This window comes from Leopardus geoffroyi, chromosome B3 (genome assembly GCF_018350155.1).
Source record: "Leopardus geoffroyi isolate Oge1 chromosome B3, O.geoffroyi_Oge1_pat1.0, whole genome shotgun sequence".
Lineage (NCBI taxonomy): Eukaryota > Metazoa > Chordata > Mammalia > Carnivora > Felidae > Leopardus > Leopardus geoffroyi.
Window position 1 is genome coordinate 40,948,640 of NC_059337.1, and position 18,090 is coordinate 40,966,729.

The following is an 18,090-nucleotide window of genomic DNA, read 5'->3' on the forward strand; positions in this document are numbered from 1 at the left end:
AACGACTGAGCCACCCAGGTGCCCTATAATAATTTTAATGAAAATAACCATATGGCATAGGTAGTAAAGTCCTGATCTCTACAGACAAGCATTTCCACTCTTTTAACCATGTCCTCTAGATGCTTCCTTTTTTTAAGTGTTATTGAATATTGGTTTTCATTTTTCTTGTGTACACCATACCAGTCACTCCCCCATGTTCTCCCTGTATACTTACATCATATACTTTGTTAAACCATTTTTCTACACAGTTACTTCTTGGCCTCTTGGCTAAGATCAAGTATAGTATCTGTTCTTATTAGTTTAATATCTGATATGTCCTGTATCCAAGGACAGTAAGTTAAATGTTTTTTAGAGCAGGGAGATGGAATAGGTGCTTGCCCCATTCACTCTGTGCATCAACATGGTATTACAGTACCTCCAAGAATGGTGCACCCCCTCTGGGGCTAAAGCACACACACACACCGGGTTTTTTTTTACATTTATAGTTGTATGGTTGTGAAAATATTGTTCACAACTGAGCTATGAGAGCACTTTTATGTACATCCCCATGCCCCTTCGGTCAGAATTAAAAATTACTGATACTTGGGGTGCCTGGGTGGCTCAGTCTTTTCTAATTAAAAGACATAATATCCTTCGGGGAATGGATCATGAGAGAAGAGGTCCAAATTGTTATTAAACAAAAGCATCTGTATTTAACCTGAAAACGAAGTTAAGAAAACAATTCTGTTTACAATACTATCAAAATAGAATAAATTTAACAAAATGAGTGTAAAATTTATACTCTGGAAACTGTAAAATGTTAAAAGAAATTAAAGACCTAAATACATGGAAAGACCTTCATATTTAGGGATCAAACTTAATATTGTTAAGATGGTAGTACTCCCCAAACTGATCTACAGATTTAACACAATCCCTGTCAGAATTCTAGCTGGGCTTCTTTGTAGAAATTGACAGGCTGATCGTAAAATTCATATGTAGTTGCAAGGTGCCCAGAAGAGCCAAAACAGTATTGAAAAACAAGAATAAAGTTGAATGACTCACACTTTTTTTTTTTTTAATTTTTTTTTCAATGTTTTTTATTTATTTTTGGGACAGAGAGAGACAGAGCATGAATGGGGGAGGGGCAGAGAGAGCGGGAGACACAGAATCAGAAACAGGCTCCAGGCTCCGAGCCATCAGCCCAGAGCCCGACGCGGGGCTCGAACTCACGGACCGCGAGATCGTGACCTGGCTGAAGTCGGACGCTTAACCGACTGCGCCACCCAGGCGCCCCTGACTCACACTTTTTTATTTCAAAACTTAACTACAAAGCAACAGTGATCTAATGCCAGCGGTACTGGCATTATAATAGACATAATAGATTGAGAATCATCTGTGGTCCATTGCTTTTTGACCAGTGTGCCAAGACCATTCAATGGAGAACTATATTTTTTCAATAAATGCTCTTAAGACAACTGGATACTCACATGCAAAGGATTTGATTTGAACCTGGACCTCATACCATATTCAAAAATTAATCCAAAGTGGATCAAAGAACTAAATGTAAGAGCCCAAACTATAAATCTCTTAGACGATAAGTCTAAATCTTCACACCCTCAGATTTGGCAGTGGATTCCTAGTTAAGAACAAAAGCACAAACAACAAAAGAACAAATATTAATAACATATTAGACTGTTTTAGCTGATGATCAAATTCAAATAATTGACAATCCATGGTTTTAGTTTTTCTAGAATCACTTGCTTCTAGAACCACTTTGAACTCTTTTCATAGTTGTATTTTTTCACTTTCAATCCTTTTACTGTTGAAAGGACCAAGTAGACTTTTCTTCCTGAGTGGCTTGAATGTCTGACTGGTATAGCCTTCTCCTTGTCCATGGATCTCCATTTGGTCTTCTGATTTGCCACATTTATATTGCAGAAGTCTTCAAATACCAAGTCATCTGCCTGTTCTGAAAAAGTACTTCACATCTATTAGAGATTCATAATGAAATTTTTTTTAATAAAAAAGTTTTTTTAAATGTTTATTTTTGAGAGAGAGACAGAGCATGAGTGGGGGAGGGGCAGAGAGAGAGACAGACAGACACAGGATCTGAAGCAGGATCCAGGCACTGAGGTTTCAGCACAGATCCTGACCCAGGGCTCGAACTCACGAACCATGAGATCATGACATGAGCTGAAGTTGGATGCTTAACTGACTGAGCCACCCAGGCGCCTCTTTAATGAAATATTTTTTAGTAAAATATAATACCTGGGATTTGCTTCAAAACAATTTAGTTATTGAAATTGGGTGAGGTTACATGGGGTAATCATTATAAAACTTTAAAACTTTACGTAATAATTAAATTCAAAAAATAAAGTACTTTAGTATTTTTCTGCTGCAGAATATCATGCTTTCTGGAGTGATTGATTCCAATTTTTTTTCTCACCACTCTGATATAGAAAGTTTTACTCATTTGCTTAGTAAAGCAGAGGCCTCTGTAAGTACTTCATAGGCTCCCCTTCTTGAAACGGGATATATGGGTCTTTCTTTGATCCCATTTATAAATACCGTCCCACCCTTTTATTTCACCCTACTAAGCCTTATTCCAGACTTTGAGCCATTAGAGAACCCCTCATTTTTCTTACTATCAAAAGTCAATGAAGTTAGGCCAATCACTGACTCAAATTGAGATCATTGAAACTGCTTTCCAGAAGGTTTTGATTAAAAAATTTTTTTTCATGTGCATGTTTTTTTAAAGTTTTTACTTAAATTCCAGTTTGTTAGCATATAGTGCATTATTAGTTTCAGGTTACAATATAGTGATTTAAACACTTCCATAAAATACCCAGTGCTCACCACAGCAAGTGCTCTCCTTAATCCTCATCACCTATTTTACCCATCCCTACCCACCCACCTCCCCTCTGGTAACCAACAATTTGTTCTCTAGTTAAGAGTCTTTCAAAAAAAAAAGTGAGGGGGGGACACTTGGGTGGCTCTGTCAGTTGAGTGTCCAACTCTTGATTTCGGCTTAGGTCATGATCTCAGGGTCATGGGATTGAGCCCTGTGTCAAGCCTCTATTCCACAATGGGTGTGGAGCTTGCTTGAAATTCTCATTCCTTTTCTTTCTCTCCCCCTCTTGTCCTCTTCCCCAGTCATGCTCACTCTCTCTCACTGTCTCTCTAAAATTAAAAAAAAAAAGTTTGATTCTTGGTTTGCCTCCCTCTTTTTTACCCCATTTGTTCATTTGTTTCTTAAATCCTACGTATGAATGAAGTAATATGGTACTTGTCTTTCTCTGACTGATTTATTTCACTTAGCATAATACTCTCTAGCTCCATCTGTGTCATTGCAAATGACAAGATTTCATTCTTTTTTAATGGCTGAGTAATAATCCATTGTGTGTGTGTGTGTGTGTGCGAATGTGTGCGCGCACACACATACCACATCTTTATCCATTCATCAGTCAGTGGACACTTGGGCTGTTTCCATAATTTGGCTGTGGTAGATAATGCTGCTGTAAACATCAGGGTACATATATCTCTTTGAATTAGTATTTTTGTATTGTTTGGATTAAGAACCTAGTAGTGCAATTGCTGGATTGTAAGGTAGTTCTATTTTTAACTTTTTTTTTTTTTTTTGAGAGAGAGAGTGTGTGCATGGGAGCACAGGATGGGCAGAAGGAGAGAGAGAATCTTACCAGGCTCCATACTGAGTGTGGTGTAGAGCCCAATATGGGTCCTACAATTGTGAGATCATGACCTGAACTGAAATCAAGAGTCAGATGCTTAACTCGCTAAGCCATCCAGGCGCCCCTGTTTTTAACTTTTTGAGGAACCTCCGTACTGTTCTCCAGAGTGGATGCACCAGTTTGCATTCCCACCAACAGTGCAAGAGGGTTCCCCTTTCTCCCTATCCTCACCAGCACCGGTTGTTTCTTGTATTGTTGATTTTAGCCATTCTGACAGGTGTGAGGTACCACCTCATTGGAGTTTTGATTTGCATTTACCTGATGGTGTGCAACGTTGAGCATGTATGTCTTCTTTGGGAAAATGTCTATTCGTATCTTCTGCCCATTTCTTTTTCTTTTTTTTTTTTTTTTTAAGTCTATTTATTAGAGAACCCCCGAGAGTAAGCACAAGCAGGGGAGGGTCACAGATGGAGAGGAGAGAGAAAGAGAGATAGAATCCCAAGCAGGCACCACACTGTCTGGGAAAAGCCCAACATGGGACTCGAACTCAAGAACTGTGAGATCATGGCCTGAGTTGAGATCAAGAATCAGATGCTTAACCACTTGAGCCACCCAGGGACCCCATCTTCTGCACATTTCTTAACTGAGTTTTTGGTTTTTTGGGGTGTTGAGTTTGATAAGTTCTTTATAGATTTTGCATATTAAACCTTTATCAGATAAGTCATTTGCAGATATCTTCTCCCGCCCCATAGGTTGCCTTTTAGTTTTATTGATTGTTTCCTTCACTGTGCAGAAGCATTTTATTTTGATGAAGTCCCAGTAGTTTGTTCTTGCCTCCCAAGACACATCTAGAAAGAATTTGCTATGACCCATGTCAAAGAGGTTACTGCCTATATGTTCTCTTCTAGGATTTTTATGGTTACAAGTCTCACATTTAGGTCTTTCATCCATTTTGAATTTATTTATGTGTATGGTATAAGAAAGTGGTCCAGGAGCGCCTGGGTGGCTCAGTTAGTTGGACATCCGACTTCGGCTCAGATCATGATCTCACAGGTCGGTGAGTTTGAATCTCATGTAGGGCTCTGTGCTGGCAGCTCAGAGCCTGGAGCCTGCCTCTGATTCTACGTCTCCTGCTCTCTCTGCCCCTCCCCCACTCATGCTCTGTCTCTCTCACTCTCAAATATGAATAAATGTAAAAAAAAAATTTTTTTAAGTAATAAAAAAGAAAAGAAAGTAGTCCAATTTCATTCTTCTGCATATAGCTGTCCAGTTTTCCCAGCACCATTTGTTGAAGAGACTGTTTTTTTCCCATTAGGTATTCTTTCCAGCTTTGTTGAAGATCAATTGACCAGATAGTTGTGTCCCCTTTTTGGATTTTCTGTTCTGTTTCTTTGATCTGTGTGTCTATTTTTGTGCTAGTAACATACTGTTTGATAACTATAGCTTTGTAATGTAACTTGAAATCCAGAATTGTGATGCTTCTTTGCTTTTCTTTTTCAAAGTTGTTTCGGCTATTTGGGATCTCTTGTGGTGCCGTACAAATTTTGTGATTGATTGTTCTAGTTCTCCAAAAAATGCTCCAAAAAAAAAATGATAGGGATTGCATTAAACGTGTAGATTGCTTTGGGGAGTATAGACACTTTAACAGTATTTGTTCTTCCAGTTCATGAGCATGGAATGTCTTTCCAATTCTTTGTGTCATCAATTTTTTTCGTAAGTGTTTTACCCTTTTCAGAATACAAGTCTTTTACCTCTTTGGTTAGGTTTCTCCCATGGTATCTTATTACTGTTTTGGGTTGAATTCACTCCACCAATTAAGCCACCCAGGTACCCCCAGGTTTTTATTAGTGGCTTTTGTTTTTTGACCATGACACACTAAAACGAATACGCTATGATCCACTGCATACACAATTTAATATGTATATATATCTGAAGCAGACATTTAATGAAATAATACCCATGCTAAGAGTGGTATACTGTATTTTTTTTTTACACTATTTTTTTTTTTAAAACATGTTGGTCAGGACCCCTTGTATTTATTTATCTCACACTTCACTAGTGGAGCACGTCCTGCACTTTAGAAAACATTTTAACAAACATTGCCTAAAATAGACATGTTTATAAATAAATAAATAAGACCTGTTTTTGCATATTAACAGTAAACATGTTCTATAACATTACTGGTGTTGTTGAGCAAGATTTAATTTTTTAATAATACACTACTAATATTGATAAGTAATCCCTTCAAGAAGCATAGCACAAGGAGAAATTACTCTTGTTGTTAACTGCTAACCATTTGGGAAACATTTCTGCACAGTGTACGAGTTCACTAGTAGAATTAAGTAAAAATGAAAAAGATTTGTGGCTCTTTTCTTTAAAGCTATAGTACTATTTGCTATCTTCTTACCCCTAATCATAATACCTACTTAAAAAGATGTTCTCTGGGTAGTAGAGGCGCTAGGCCAGCCTGCCCTCTTTGCCCTGAATAGACATGGTAACCAATGAAAGTTACAAAAAAGCAGTTTCTTCTTTTAACACAAAATACCTCAAGTTCATTTGGCTGGATTTTTTGTTTGTTTATTTGTTTTTACAAGTTCTAGGTAGTGATTTATAAATGTACTACTTTCACTTTAGGACCAGAACATGTGACAGCTGGAGATCTAACTAAACTGGGAAACCGAGGCTGTATGTTCCTTTATCAGTGTGACTCTTGAGAACTGAGGCCTGCTGGTTCTTTGAAATAATGCTGTGTCTGATGAAGCTTACAGTAAATGTTGTCTCTGTAGGTGACTTACTAAAATAGGAAGTCTTCGTGCAGTGGGTTTTATGGGCAGCATCACATCCAGGGCTGCTGCTTCAAAAGGCTGAGTTTAGACGTAAAGCTCCAAAAACTACTATGTAATGCAGTTTCATTTCCATTAACAATAAAAGAACTCATAGCCAGGAAGTGAGCGTGGGAAGCATTGTGGATTTTGTGCAACAGATACTAAAAGCTTTGAGTGCTTGGGATCATGCCATCTCATCGGTGGCATTTTGCTGTCCATTAAAGTGCCTGCCTTTCTCACAGTTATTGATATGTTTTAAATATATATATTTAAGAAATCTATTTTAGCTGAAGCAGTCATTCATTTTAAATGGGCAGGATTTTAACCCTCTATCTTTGTAATTAAATTATTCCAGAGCAAAATTTTTGAGTAAGTATATCACTGAGGAGGATGGTGGCTGAGTGATTATCTAGCCTTTTACATGGCTGCACTTGGTGTTGGCCTGTTCCGTCTTCCTGATGCCTCTGGCAAAGGAATTCATTTGAGTGATGCATAGCACAAGAGAATTATTTCGTCACCTCCAGTGCCTCTTAGGATTAAGGATAATTGCTTTGGAAGAGGGTGACATGTGTTCAGTTCTTTTGGTGCCCCAGAGAAAGTAAGCAAACAAGTCAGCATTCTGTGATGTATCAGCTATCACATTTGGTGTTAACATAGGCTTCCTTATTCCTTGTGTTTCTGTGATTATATTTTTAAAATTCTTTATTCATCTATTTTAAGAGAGAGAACGTGAGTGGGGGAGGGGTGGAGAGAGAGAGAATTCCAAGCAGACTTCCTGCTGTTAGTGCAGAGCCAGACCTGGGGCTGGAACTCACAAACTGCGAGATCATGCCCTGAGCCGAAAGCAAGAGTCGAACACTTAGCCAACTGAGCCACCCAGGGGCTCCAACTTTTTATATAGATACGAAAGTTGAAGCTGAGAAACATTTCATAATTACTTTTAGGTTTAGTGGGAACTTGGAGGGAGGCATCGTAATGGTAGAGTGGCAGAGTGCCTCGTCTTGTGGTTCTTTCTGTTCTCAACTGATGAAGACTTTTTTGACCCTTCTCTTTTCCTTCTCCTTCACATTTACAGTTACTCCAAAGGTTCTTAGTTTTGTCTCATTGAAATGCCTTGATTATAAATCATATTTTTAAGTTGTTTTCTTCCAGCAATTATTGGGTAATATCCTGCAATAATAAGAGAAGTAGATAAAAATTAGATTTATCTAGCATTTTGCAGTTTAGAAAGTACTTTCACATATTCTAACTCATGGAATGCTCATAACCACATAAAGAACATTTATTCTTTAAATGTTCTGCTATCAAAGCTTCCCCTTCATCTTCTTTCTAGGTATTCTCCTCTCCTCTTTCTAGGTATTCTCCTCTCTTTTATTTTATACTTTGGGGCCAGATTAATATTTTTAAAATAAAATTTTTACCATTATGCTTTTACTCGTGGCACGAGACCTTTGTTGGTTTCACGGCAAGCTGAATAAGGAAATCAAAACTCCTATATATGCATTTAGGATTATCCATATCTGATTATAACCTAGGCTTCTTTTTTTATTATCCTAGAACTTTGTCAGAACCTTCTGAATGTTAAATGAATTTGTTTTCACTGCAGCAAGCATCTGTTACCCATTACATAGCAGATACTGTATATGTTGCCAGGGCTAAAAAGATGAGTTGAACATTCTTCTTGACCTCTTTAAGGCATAAATAGACACACACACACACACACACACACACACACACAAAGTGAGAGAGAAGAGGAAAACAAGTGAGAAATGTTAATAAAATTTTTGAAGCTGGAGAGTAGGTAGTTAAGTGGTAATTGACTTAGCAGTCCAGAGCAAGCTGATGATTGAAAGGGTAGGGGGGTTTGTAACATAAATTACACTAGTTAAACTAAAGAATTGGAGACACTAGGAGCTCAGAAAGTAGGGATGAAGTAGGGAGAAGGAGTAAAAACAGAGAGCTTAGCTGCAAGTCTATATGTGAAGCAGTCAGATGGCTAAATCATCTCCCTCCCTGGCATACCCTGGCAGATACCCTGTACCACCCTCACGGGAGATGGCAAGTTCACATTGTAGAAAGTGAAACACACTGTGAAACCTGGGCTGCCCAATGGGGAAAATGAGAAAAAGCTTACCCGCTGATTGGTGAGACCTCCCCCCCCACCCCCAGTCCCCACCCTGGACTCTGGAAGAAGCAGATCTGTAAGTGCCTGGGATTTCTTTAAACTCTTACCTTTTTTTTTCTTCAAAAGAAATCTGTGCAATTTCTATAATATAAAAAGTTTGTTTTACTATAAAAAAGATTTTTCCCAAATCTTCAAAGGAAAGTGAGGATCTGGGAAAGGCATGCCTTATTTGTATAGTTTATGCCCTGGCACATCTCCACATATGTTTGGTTGTGCATACCCTAGGGTAAGAAGCTAGCATTCAAGGTGATTCACACTCTGTCCCTATTGGATCTTTCTGACTTGACTTCTCACCATTTTTCTCCATTTATTTTGTGCTCCATTCATGTTGGTCCACATGCAGTATATCAGATTCTGTGCATTTTCTATCATGTTTCCATCTCACTATTCACATTAGTATTTTTTTTTTTAATTTTTTTTTTCAACGTTTATTTATTTTTGGGACAGAGAGGGACAGAGCATGAATGGGGGAGGGGCAGAGAGAGAGGGAGACACAGAATCGGAAACAGGCTCCAGGCTCTGAGCCATCAGCCCAGAGCCTGACGCGGGGCTCGAACTCCCGGACCGCGAGATCGTGACCTGGCTGAAGTCGGACGCTTAACCGACTGCGCCACCCAGGCGCCCCAGACATTAGTATTTTTTATGTACTATGAAATACCCTTTATTCTCTCCTCTGTCCTTCTGAGACTTACTGTGAGTGCCGCTTGTGGCCAGATGCTTTATACTCCCTCATCCAGGCTCCTCTGTTGACTTGTTCATATTTCTCTTTTAACTCTCATCACATTATGTGATTAATTCAATAAACTTGTGTGCCATCTGTACAAGGCCCTGTGTGAGGAGCTAGATTATAGTCTCTGCAGGGTGAGAACTGAGTGTTACTCATCTTAGATGTCTGATATCTGCATATGATGGGTAATAAATATTCAAATGCTTACCCCTACCTCTGGTCTCTTATTTTTTTAATTGGTCATTTATGTTTCCTCACAAGTGGTTATTCAAAACACAGGTTTGATCATGTCACTACCCTACTCAAAAACTTTGTTTTAAACTTTAAGTGGCATCGAGGACTTTTCTCATGTATACTGAGTCTTACTTTTCTAGCCCTGTTTCTACTGTAACCCCTCTTTGTCTGTCCCTACCACTTCCTGATCCTCACAATGCAACTTACGGTCCATCTACTCCCAGACCACCTATCATTCTTAGACTGTGCCATCTACTTTGTAACTTTTTTGTTTGTTCATTCATCTTCTTCGCTTTGGGATGCCTTTTCTGCTTCTTCAACTATTTAATTTTTTTTTTTAACATTTATTCATTATTGAAAGACAGAGACACAGCATGAGCAGGGGAGGGGCATAGAGAGGGGAGACACAGAATCCAAAGCAGGCTCCAGGCCCCAAGCTGTCAGCACAGAGCCCTATGCGGGGCTCGAACTCAGAAACTGTGAGATCATGACCTGAGCCGAAGTCAGACGTCAGACGCCCAACTGACTAAGCCACCCAGGCACCCCTCCCCTTCTTCAGCTATTTAAAATCCTACTCAGGGGCGCCTGGGTGGCGCAGTCGGTTGAGCATCCGACTTCAACCAGGTCACGATCTCGCGGTCCGTGAGTTCGAGCCCCGCGTCGGGCTCTGGGCTGATGGCTCAGAGCCTGGAGCCTGTTTCCGATTCTGTGTCTCCCTCTCTCTCTGCACCTCCCCCGTTCATGCTCTGTCTCTCTCTGTCCCAAAAATAAATAAACGTTGAAAAAAAAAATAAAATAAAATCCTACTCATTTTTTAAGACTCTTGGGGGAAGGACATAGAGGGAAGATAAAAAGAAAAGAATTTATTTCCTGAGAACTCCTGAATTGCCTTCTTTCTTTTCTTGCTCACAGATCAGAATCTAGGTTGGTTACTCTATTACATTTCTACCACTACCATACTTCACTTTAAATGTTGTATCTATGGAATTAAAGATCTGTTACTTCACACATATACTTCAAAGATTAAGTTATCTCCGACACTAATGGCATGTTATACTTTAAATGAGTGAGGGATGAATTTTGGTACCCCTGCCTCCCATAGGAATTCTCACTGTAAAAACTGGCGGGAGGGTGTGTCCAATTCAGAAAGACTCCTAAACATACTTACAATTTGAAATTGACTTTTTCTCTAAGTAATACTAAGTTCTTAGGGTCAGCCTTGTGCCAGAATTGATTTGGGGTCACAATAATAATGCTTATACTGTGCCAGGAAGGGCTATCCTGAAAAATCTTTATGCAGAATTGTACCTGGTGTGAGATAAGTCTGTGGCTAAGCTGAAGTTTTTTGTTTTTGTTTATTTAAACAGAAAATAAAATTTAATTTTGTACATGCAGGGAACTTTAATTTCCCTCCATTGGCTGTTTCTGCCTCATCTATTCCTCTCCCAGTTATTAGTTTCCTTTTCACAATTTCATCAGATACATTTTTAAAAACGTTTTTGGTGGGAAGATTAATCAGAAACACAAATTGACTTTTAGAAGCTGAATGCAATTAATATATAGGGAAAAAATACCTGTTTTCTACTTTGGTTTCTTTAAAAAAGAAGTTGTTCATCTTTAATGGTATCTTAGGTATTTCTCTGGCATTCGGCACATCCTCTTTATTATGTTACTTGCACACAAAAGTTATTCCTAAATTAGTGTACTCTTTGACACATAAAGGTGCTCAACAACCTGATAGCCTTATTAAAAGTATAATGGTATAGTTTGCAAAGGGCTGCCTGTTGTTTAGATCTTGGTTAAAATAGTATTGTAAGCAGCCTTTTGTTTCCAAGATAAAGAGTGAGTGTGTGTGTGTGTGTGTGTGTGTGTGTGTGTGTGTGTTTAAGAAATAGTCATTTTAATACCTTAATGTATATCTTTCTATATTTGTTTTTTTATATATGAAATTTATTGTCAAATTGGTTTCCATACAACACCCAGTGCTCATCCCAAAAGATGCCCTCTTCAATACCTATCACCTACCCTCCCCTCCCTCCCACCCCCCATCAACCCTCAGTTCTCAGTTTTTAAGAGTCTCTTATGCTTTGGCTCTCTCCCACTCTAACCTCTCTCTCTCTTTTTTTTTTATTCCTGCCCCTCCCCCATGGGTTCCTGTTAAGTTTCTCAGGATCCACATAAGATTGAAAACATATGGTATCTGTCTTTAATGTACATCTTTGTATATCCTTCTCCATGCCTTTATATCTAGCCATGTACGTTATGTGTGTGTGTGTATGTGTGTGTAAATACCTTTACTTCTATGTGTTATTTAAAAAGTAATTATATGTGCTGATAACTTTTCATCAGTCAGTGTTTGTTTTGAGTGTCTGTGATGTGCAGAACAGTCGATGAGGCATTGAGAGAACTGCTGGATAAATATTTCCTACCCTCAAGATATTTATAGTCTAGCTGATTAAGATAGGACAAATGTATAAGAAGAAATATGAAGTCCAGTGCAGTGGCTAAACCACATGGTATACACTAAACACTCTGGAGGAATTAAAATTTGCCTTTAAGAATGAGTAGAGGTGGGGAGGTGAAGATAGCTACATAGCCAGCATGTAGTATGAGCTCACAAAGTGGGTAATTGCTACCTTCATCCTCATCCTCATCTTCACTCCAGGCACTTCCTCTAGATGTCTAGGAGACTATTGATTCCACTTATTGAAGTAGAGAAGTTGAGAAGAAATAATCCTTACTATTTCAGGAAGAACTTGAGATGTTTAAGTTATGCAGGTAGAGAGCCGTTTTCTGCATATAAAGAGCTAGAGTTGTGGTGCAAAAGCCAAACAGCTTTGAGAGTCATCTACTTACAGACAGTAGGTAAGTTTTAGGGCAGTGACAAATAATCTATAATTCCCATTTGTTAGTTTAAAAAGTGAGGGTTTGTGTTTATTGTGCCAAGAGTTAAAATTTCTGCATCTTTGACATTCTGGCACTTCTTGGTTTGCTTCATGGCTTAGTTGTCGGGAAATAATAAATAACAAAACGTGTGTGAGAGAGAGGAGACTTGTTTTCTTTTTTCTAAGTTCTCACGTCTAACTTAAATTTACAAATTCTCAAGTGGTTTCTATTCTTGTCTTACTGGGTCTCATTATTTCTTTAGCTTTTCGCTTATAAATCATGTTTCATATATGTGAATAGCGTTGGGAACGTGACCTTTCTCATGACCCTGTAAGCTAAGATTTTGCTTTGCATTTCCCAAAATAAATGTCACTAAAACATATACATTCTGCTTTTCCCCTAGGTAAAAATCTCTACACCAATGAATATGTAGCTATCAAACTGGTGAGTAGAATCTATGTTTGTAGTAATTATATTTTGGTGCCCTCACCCTTCACATATCTTTTCACAGGAAATAGTTGTAAGCATTCACAAAAATAGTAATGTTTTTTTCTTTTGCATATGGTCCCACATAGTCATTTTCCTTTAACCGTATATAGTGCTATAGTGATGAATCACTGCACACTGTATAACACTCTATAGTTAGATGATGCCAACTATACTTGTAGCAACAGTTGCATCAAAAAATCGTTATTAAAAATAGCTTGAAGAAAAAAAAATTACTGGAAGACTAGTAATTTCTGTGCGGTTTGTACCTTTCATAGTGCTATTTTAAAAGATAAAAGCATCGGAAATGTTATATTTTCTTTTGCTTGACTGATCCATTTTTAAAATGTAAGGTATTTATTTATTAATATACTTACTAGAAGACCAAATCTGATCATCAATTCATTGCCTTAAATATCCGTCAAATGTGAAAAACACATCTTGTCAAATTCAAAGCAAAAAGTTCACTTGGTTTTGTCAGCAGTAATGAATAACTAACCTAGTCATTAAAGATAGCATCCTCTTAAAAAATGTGTATTATTTTTGAGGAATAGTAATTTTAGGAGAAAATTCTTTATTTTATATTTAAGGTTGATACATAATCATTTCTAGTCATATGAAATATGTCATATGACTAGTTTCTATGAAACTGTGTAAATGTTTGTCCTGGTAAGTTTCCCAGGATTTGCAGCCAGTTTGGGCCTTTATTAATTGGAAGACAGGAGTTAATGGTTGAAGGAAGTATCTTGTGATAATTGTAGTAGTGCTGTTCTTTTCTAACGAATTGCACTTAACCACATCCACACCTGCTGTGTGTGTGGATTGAGCTTGTCATTTTGTGGAGGAGTCAGAGGTGTTTTGTGAAGACAACTATCAGACGTTATCAGATTGGTTTCTTTGCAAAGATGTAGACCAGAAGCAGGGCTTAGAGCAGGTAGCTGCTAGGGAACCAAGGGTTTTGTTTGTTGACTTGGAACTCTTTTTAGAGAAATGGGAGCAGGAAGACAGGTAATACTGTAACAATGCAGGCCAACCATTGTCTCAGATTGAATATCAAAGGATTAACCATAGTTTTTATTTTTATTTTATTTATTTATTTTTAATGTTTATTTATTTTTGAGGCAGAGACAGAGCATGAATGGGGGAGGGCCAGAGAGAGAGGGAGACACAGAATCTGAAATAGGCTCCAGACTCTGAACTGTCAGCACAGAGCCCGACACGGGGCTCAAACTCACAGAGCTCGAGATCATGACCTGAGCCGAAGTCGGACGCTTAACCGACTGAGCCACCCAGGCGCCCCACCATAGTTTTTATTTATAGGAATTTGGTTCTGTAAAAGTGTTCTCTAGCTCATCTGCTTTTTTACTTTTTCTGTTTTACGACTTTGGTAGGTTGGACTAGCAACCAGGAGTAGCTCCTGAAACACTTGAAAATACTGTCTCAATTCTGTATATTTGTTACTGTCCCTTTATTTATCCAGACCTCTCCAGAGCCTTTTTGTTAGGGGCAATTTTTTCTATCTATATTTCTTCTTCCAAGTTCATACTAGTCAACCTAGTTAGATAAGCTTATATAATGTATTGTTGACATGACGGATCACTGCATTTCACTTACAGTTTATTAAACTTTATTCTACTTTGTATGGCCTAGAATAACGGCTAAAAGTAGATCTCATGTCATCTAGTATGGTGTGTCTCAGGAGCTCATTTCTCTTTGAAATAAATCTTAAATAAAGACTTTTTGTAGGATAGCAATCTTGTCTGTGGGTCTCCTCTTTTGCTGTTGGGCTGTGTTCTCCATGGGAGATAAGAGGGCAGTAACTGAGCTCTTTTCATTGTAACAGCAAAATTTGCCTTAAGCATTATTGTCCTGCAAGGTAGCCGTCTGCTGTCGGTTTAGGATTTCAGGCAGACATGTGTGTTCCAGAATAACTGTGATTCTGGCAAATAGCCAGCCCTCTGTGGAAATGTAATCAGCATCTGGCACAGAAATACAAGGAAGCCCTGCTGATACTGTTTTCCTTCCACTTTGTTTAGATCTTCGTTTTGGGCTCTTGTTTATTAGATTTGGAGGAACCTTTTTAAAAAACCATACACAATATAAAATAGTATAATGAGCCCTTCCTTTACCCCCATCACCAAGATTTCCCAGGTTCTTTTTAACAGAAGTTTTCTTTCTTTTACATATATATATATATATATATATATATTTTTTTTTTTTTTAATGTTTTATTTATTTTTAAAACAGAGAGAGACAGAGCATGAGTGGGGGTGGGGCAGAGAGAGAGGGGAGACACAGAATCTGAAGCAGACTCCAGGCTCTAAGCTGTCAGCACAGAGCCTGACGCGGGGCTCGAACTCACGAACTGTGACATCATGACCTGAGCCGAAGTCGGACTCTCAACCGACTGAGCCACCTGGGTGCCCCTTAACAGTTTTCTAACAATTGTTAAAAAAAAAAAAAAAAAAGAAAAAAAAATCACTTTATGCTGTTAATCTTGCTGCCTGCCACAAGATGTAGATTTAGTGTTTACAATGTCCTGTATTCATAGTCCTTCCAGGAGAGCACCTTGAAGCTTCAGTTGTCTGAGCAGTCTTCAACTATATGCTAAAGGGGTTGGCTTGAAGGGAGTAACACTTTCATCTATGATGAAAAGCTCCTGCTGTCCGAATATATGTGATATGCATGCCCACGTTCAGCCTTGTAACTCTAAAGAGTTTTTGCTTTTTCAATCTGCTAGCTTAGTTACCCAACATCAGGTCAAATATTTCCTATCTCAGCATCTACTGTGAAGTTTTAGAGTATTATGTTTGAAGAAGGATCTGTGGCTTTTTCATTCATTGCTCCATTTTTCTCCAGAAAAACCATACAGAATGATCAACCTCTGCTTCCATATTAATTTGTTGTCACTGTTTCTGTTGGGGTTCTTGTGAATTATTAGCAATTGTTCTGAAGGACAAATTCTGTAATTGGCTGCTTTAATGGTGCTCCAGTGGAAGATCTAAAACCAGATGGAGACTCTCCAGAGTGATCCTTTCCTATTTGAAGAGAGAGATGAATAAAGAAGTGATTATTTAGAGTGTACTTAGCTTTATGTACTTTTTCTTTTGACTACAAGAATCTTGAGAAGCTTGAACTCCCAACTCTGATGATTGCTGATTTTATAATCAAAGGATATGTGTTCTTTCATAGAGCTCATTAGGGGTATGAACTATTTTAGCCTGCCTGAATTTATTTAGAAAAACCTTCCTAGAAGCAAATGGATAGACTAGATAACTTGAAGGAACTTCTGAATTCTCTGATTTATGGATTCTATTTCTTGAGAAAAATGCAAAAACTTCAAGTGGGTGCAGGAAGAACTTTCAAAGATGATCAAAGAACTCAAACAATAGGACCAATGAGGAAAGGTTAAAGGAATTGAAATTACTATGCCTCAATAAGAGATGTCTAAGAAATGATTGAATAGTTTTGTAATTTGAGGATAGTTGTTACAGTATTCACAGGTTATTGAAGAGCTATTTTATCTTGTTGAGGACAAAAGAGAAATAGACTTAAGTTTTGGTAGTAGAGATTTAAACTACTTAAAATACCTTTGAAATCGTGAAATGTGTTAAAACGTCAGCATAAATTGTCAAGGGAAGCTGTGGGATCTCCTTTCTTTGAGCTTGTCTTAAAAAGAGGACAAGTAACCATTCCCCTGAGAAAGGACAGTTTTTTCAACAAATGTTTTTGGGAATATCAGATATCCACATGCATTGAAGTTGAACCATTACCTTGTATCCTATGTAAAAAATTAACTCAAAATGTATCAGAGACCTAAATGTAAGAGCCAAAACTATAAATCTCTTAGAAGAAAACTTGGAGGAAAAGCTTCATGACATTAGATTTGGCAGTGATTTTTTTGATATGATACAAAAAGCACAAGGAAGAAAAGAAAAAAGATAAATTAGACTTCATAAAAATTAAAAACTTTTATATATCAAAGGACTCTGAACATTGTGAGAAGGCAACCCATGGAATGGGAGAGAATATTTAAAACTCGCATATCTGATAGAGAATTGTATCTAGAATTTATCATTTTTTTTTCAGAGTTTTTATTTGTGAGAGTGTGAGCACAAGCAGGGGAGGGGCAGAGAGAGAGGGAGAGAGAGGATCCCAAGCAGTGGCTTAGACCCTGGAACTCTGAGGTCATGACCTGAGCAGTAATCAAGAGTCGGATGCTTAACCAACTGAGTTACCCAGGTGCCCCTAGAATTTACCATTTTAATAATTTTTAAGTGTACAGCTCAGTGACATTAAGTACATTCATATTGTTGTGCAGCCATTGCCACCATCTCCAGAACTTTTTCATCTTCTTCAACTACAATTCTGTACCCATTAAACACTGACTCTCCATCCCCACCCTCATAGCCTCTGGCAACCACAATTGAATTTTCTCTCTGTGAATTTGACTACTTTAGGTACCTCATATAAGTGAAATCATGCAGTATTTGTCCTTTTGTGTCTGGCAGATTCCTTTTCCTTTTCCTTTTCCTTTTCCTTTTCCTTTTCCTTTTCCTTTTCCTTTTCCTTTCTCCGTCTCTGTTCTCCGTTCTCCTTTCTCCTTTCTCCTTTCTCCTTTCTCCTTTCTCCTTTCTTTCCTTTCACCTTTCCTTTCCAAGTTTATTTATTCTGAAGTAATCTCTATACCCAACATGGGGCTCAAACTCAAGACACTGAGAAAGAGTTGCATGCTCTTCTGACTGAGCCAGCCAGGCGCCCTGTGTCTGGCTTATTTCACTTAGCACAATGTCTTCAAGTTTTATCCATGTTGTAATATATGTCCGAATGTCTTTCTTTTTTATGGCCGAATGATATTCTACGTATGTGTAGAACTAAAGGTAATCATATTTTGTTTACTCATTTGTTGATAGATACTTGGGTTGCTTCTACTTTTTGATTATTGCGAATAATGCCGCTATGAACACAGGTGTACAAATATCAGTTTGAGTCTCCACTTTCAGTGTTTTCAGGTATATATCCAGAAATGGAATTGCTAGATCATGTGGTAATTCTGCTTAATTTTTTGAGAAGTTACCA

At 38.0% G+C, this 18,090-nt stretch overlaps 1 protein-coding gene and 1 non-coding gene across 12 annotated transcripts in view; both read left to right on the plus strand.

Annotated features, from left to right (window-relative positions):
• CSNK1G1 (casein kinase 1 gamma 1) overlaps nucleotides 1-18,090 on the plus strand; it is a 183,341-nt gene that overhangs the window by 84,589 nt on the left and 80,662 nt on the right. For all 11 annotated transcript variants that reach the window (XR_006704063.1, XM_045447923.1, XM_045447922.1 and 8 more), the window contains exon 3: nucleotides 12,929-12,969. Coding sequence is in view for 10 of the 11 variants with exons in the window: in XM_045447923.1 (XP_045303879.1) it covers nucleotides 12,929-12,969 (41 nt within the window). In the remaining variant the exon portion in view is untranslated. The remainder of the gene's footprint in view (nucleotides 1-12,928; nucleotides 12,970-18,090) is intronic.
• On the plus strand, nucleotides 248-437 carry LOC123584713. Its single transcript, XR_006705659.1, has one exon. It is a non-coding gene; the product is annotated as a U2 spliceosomal RNA (small nuclear RNA).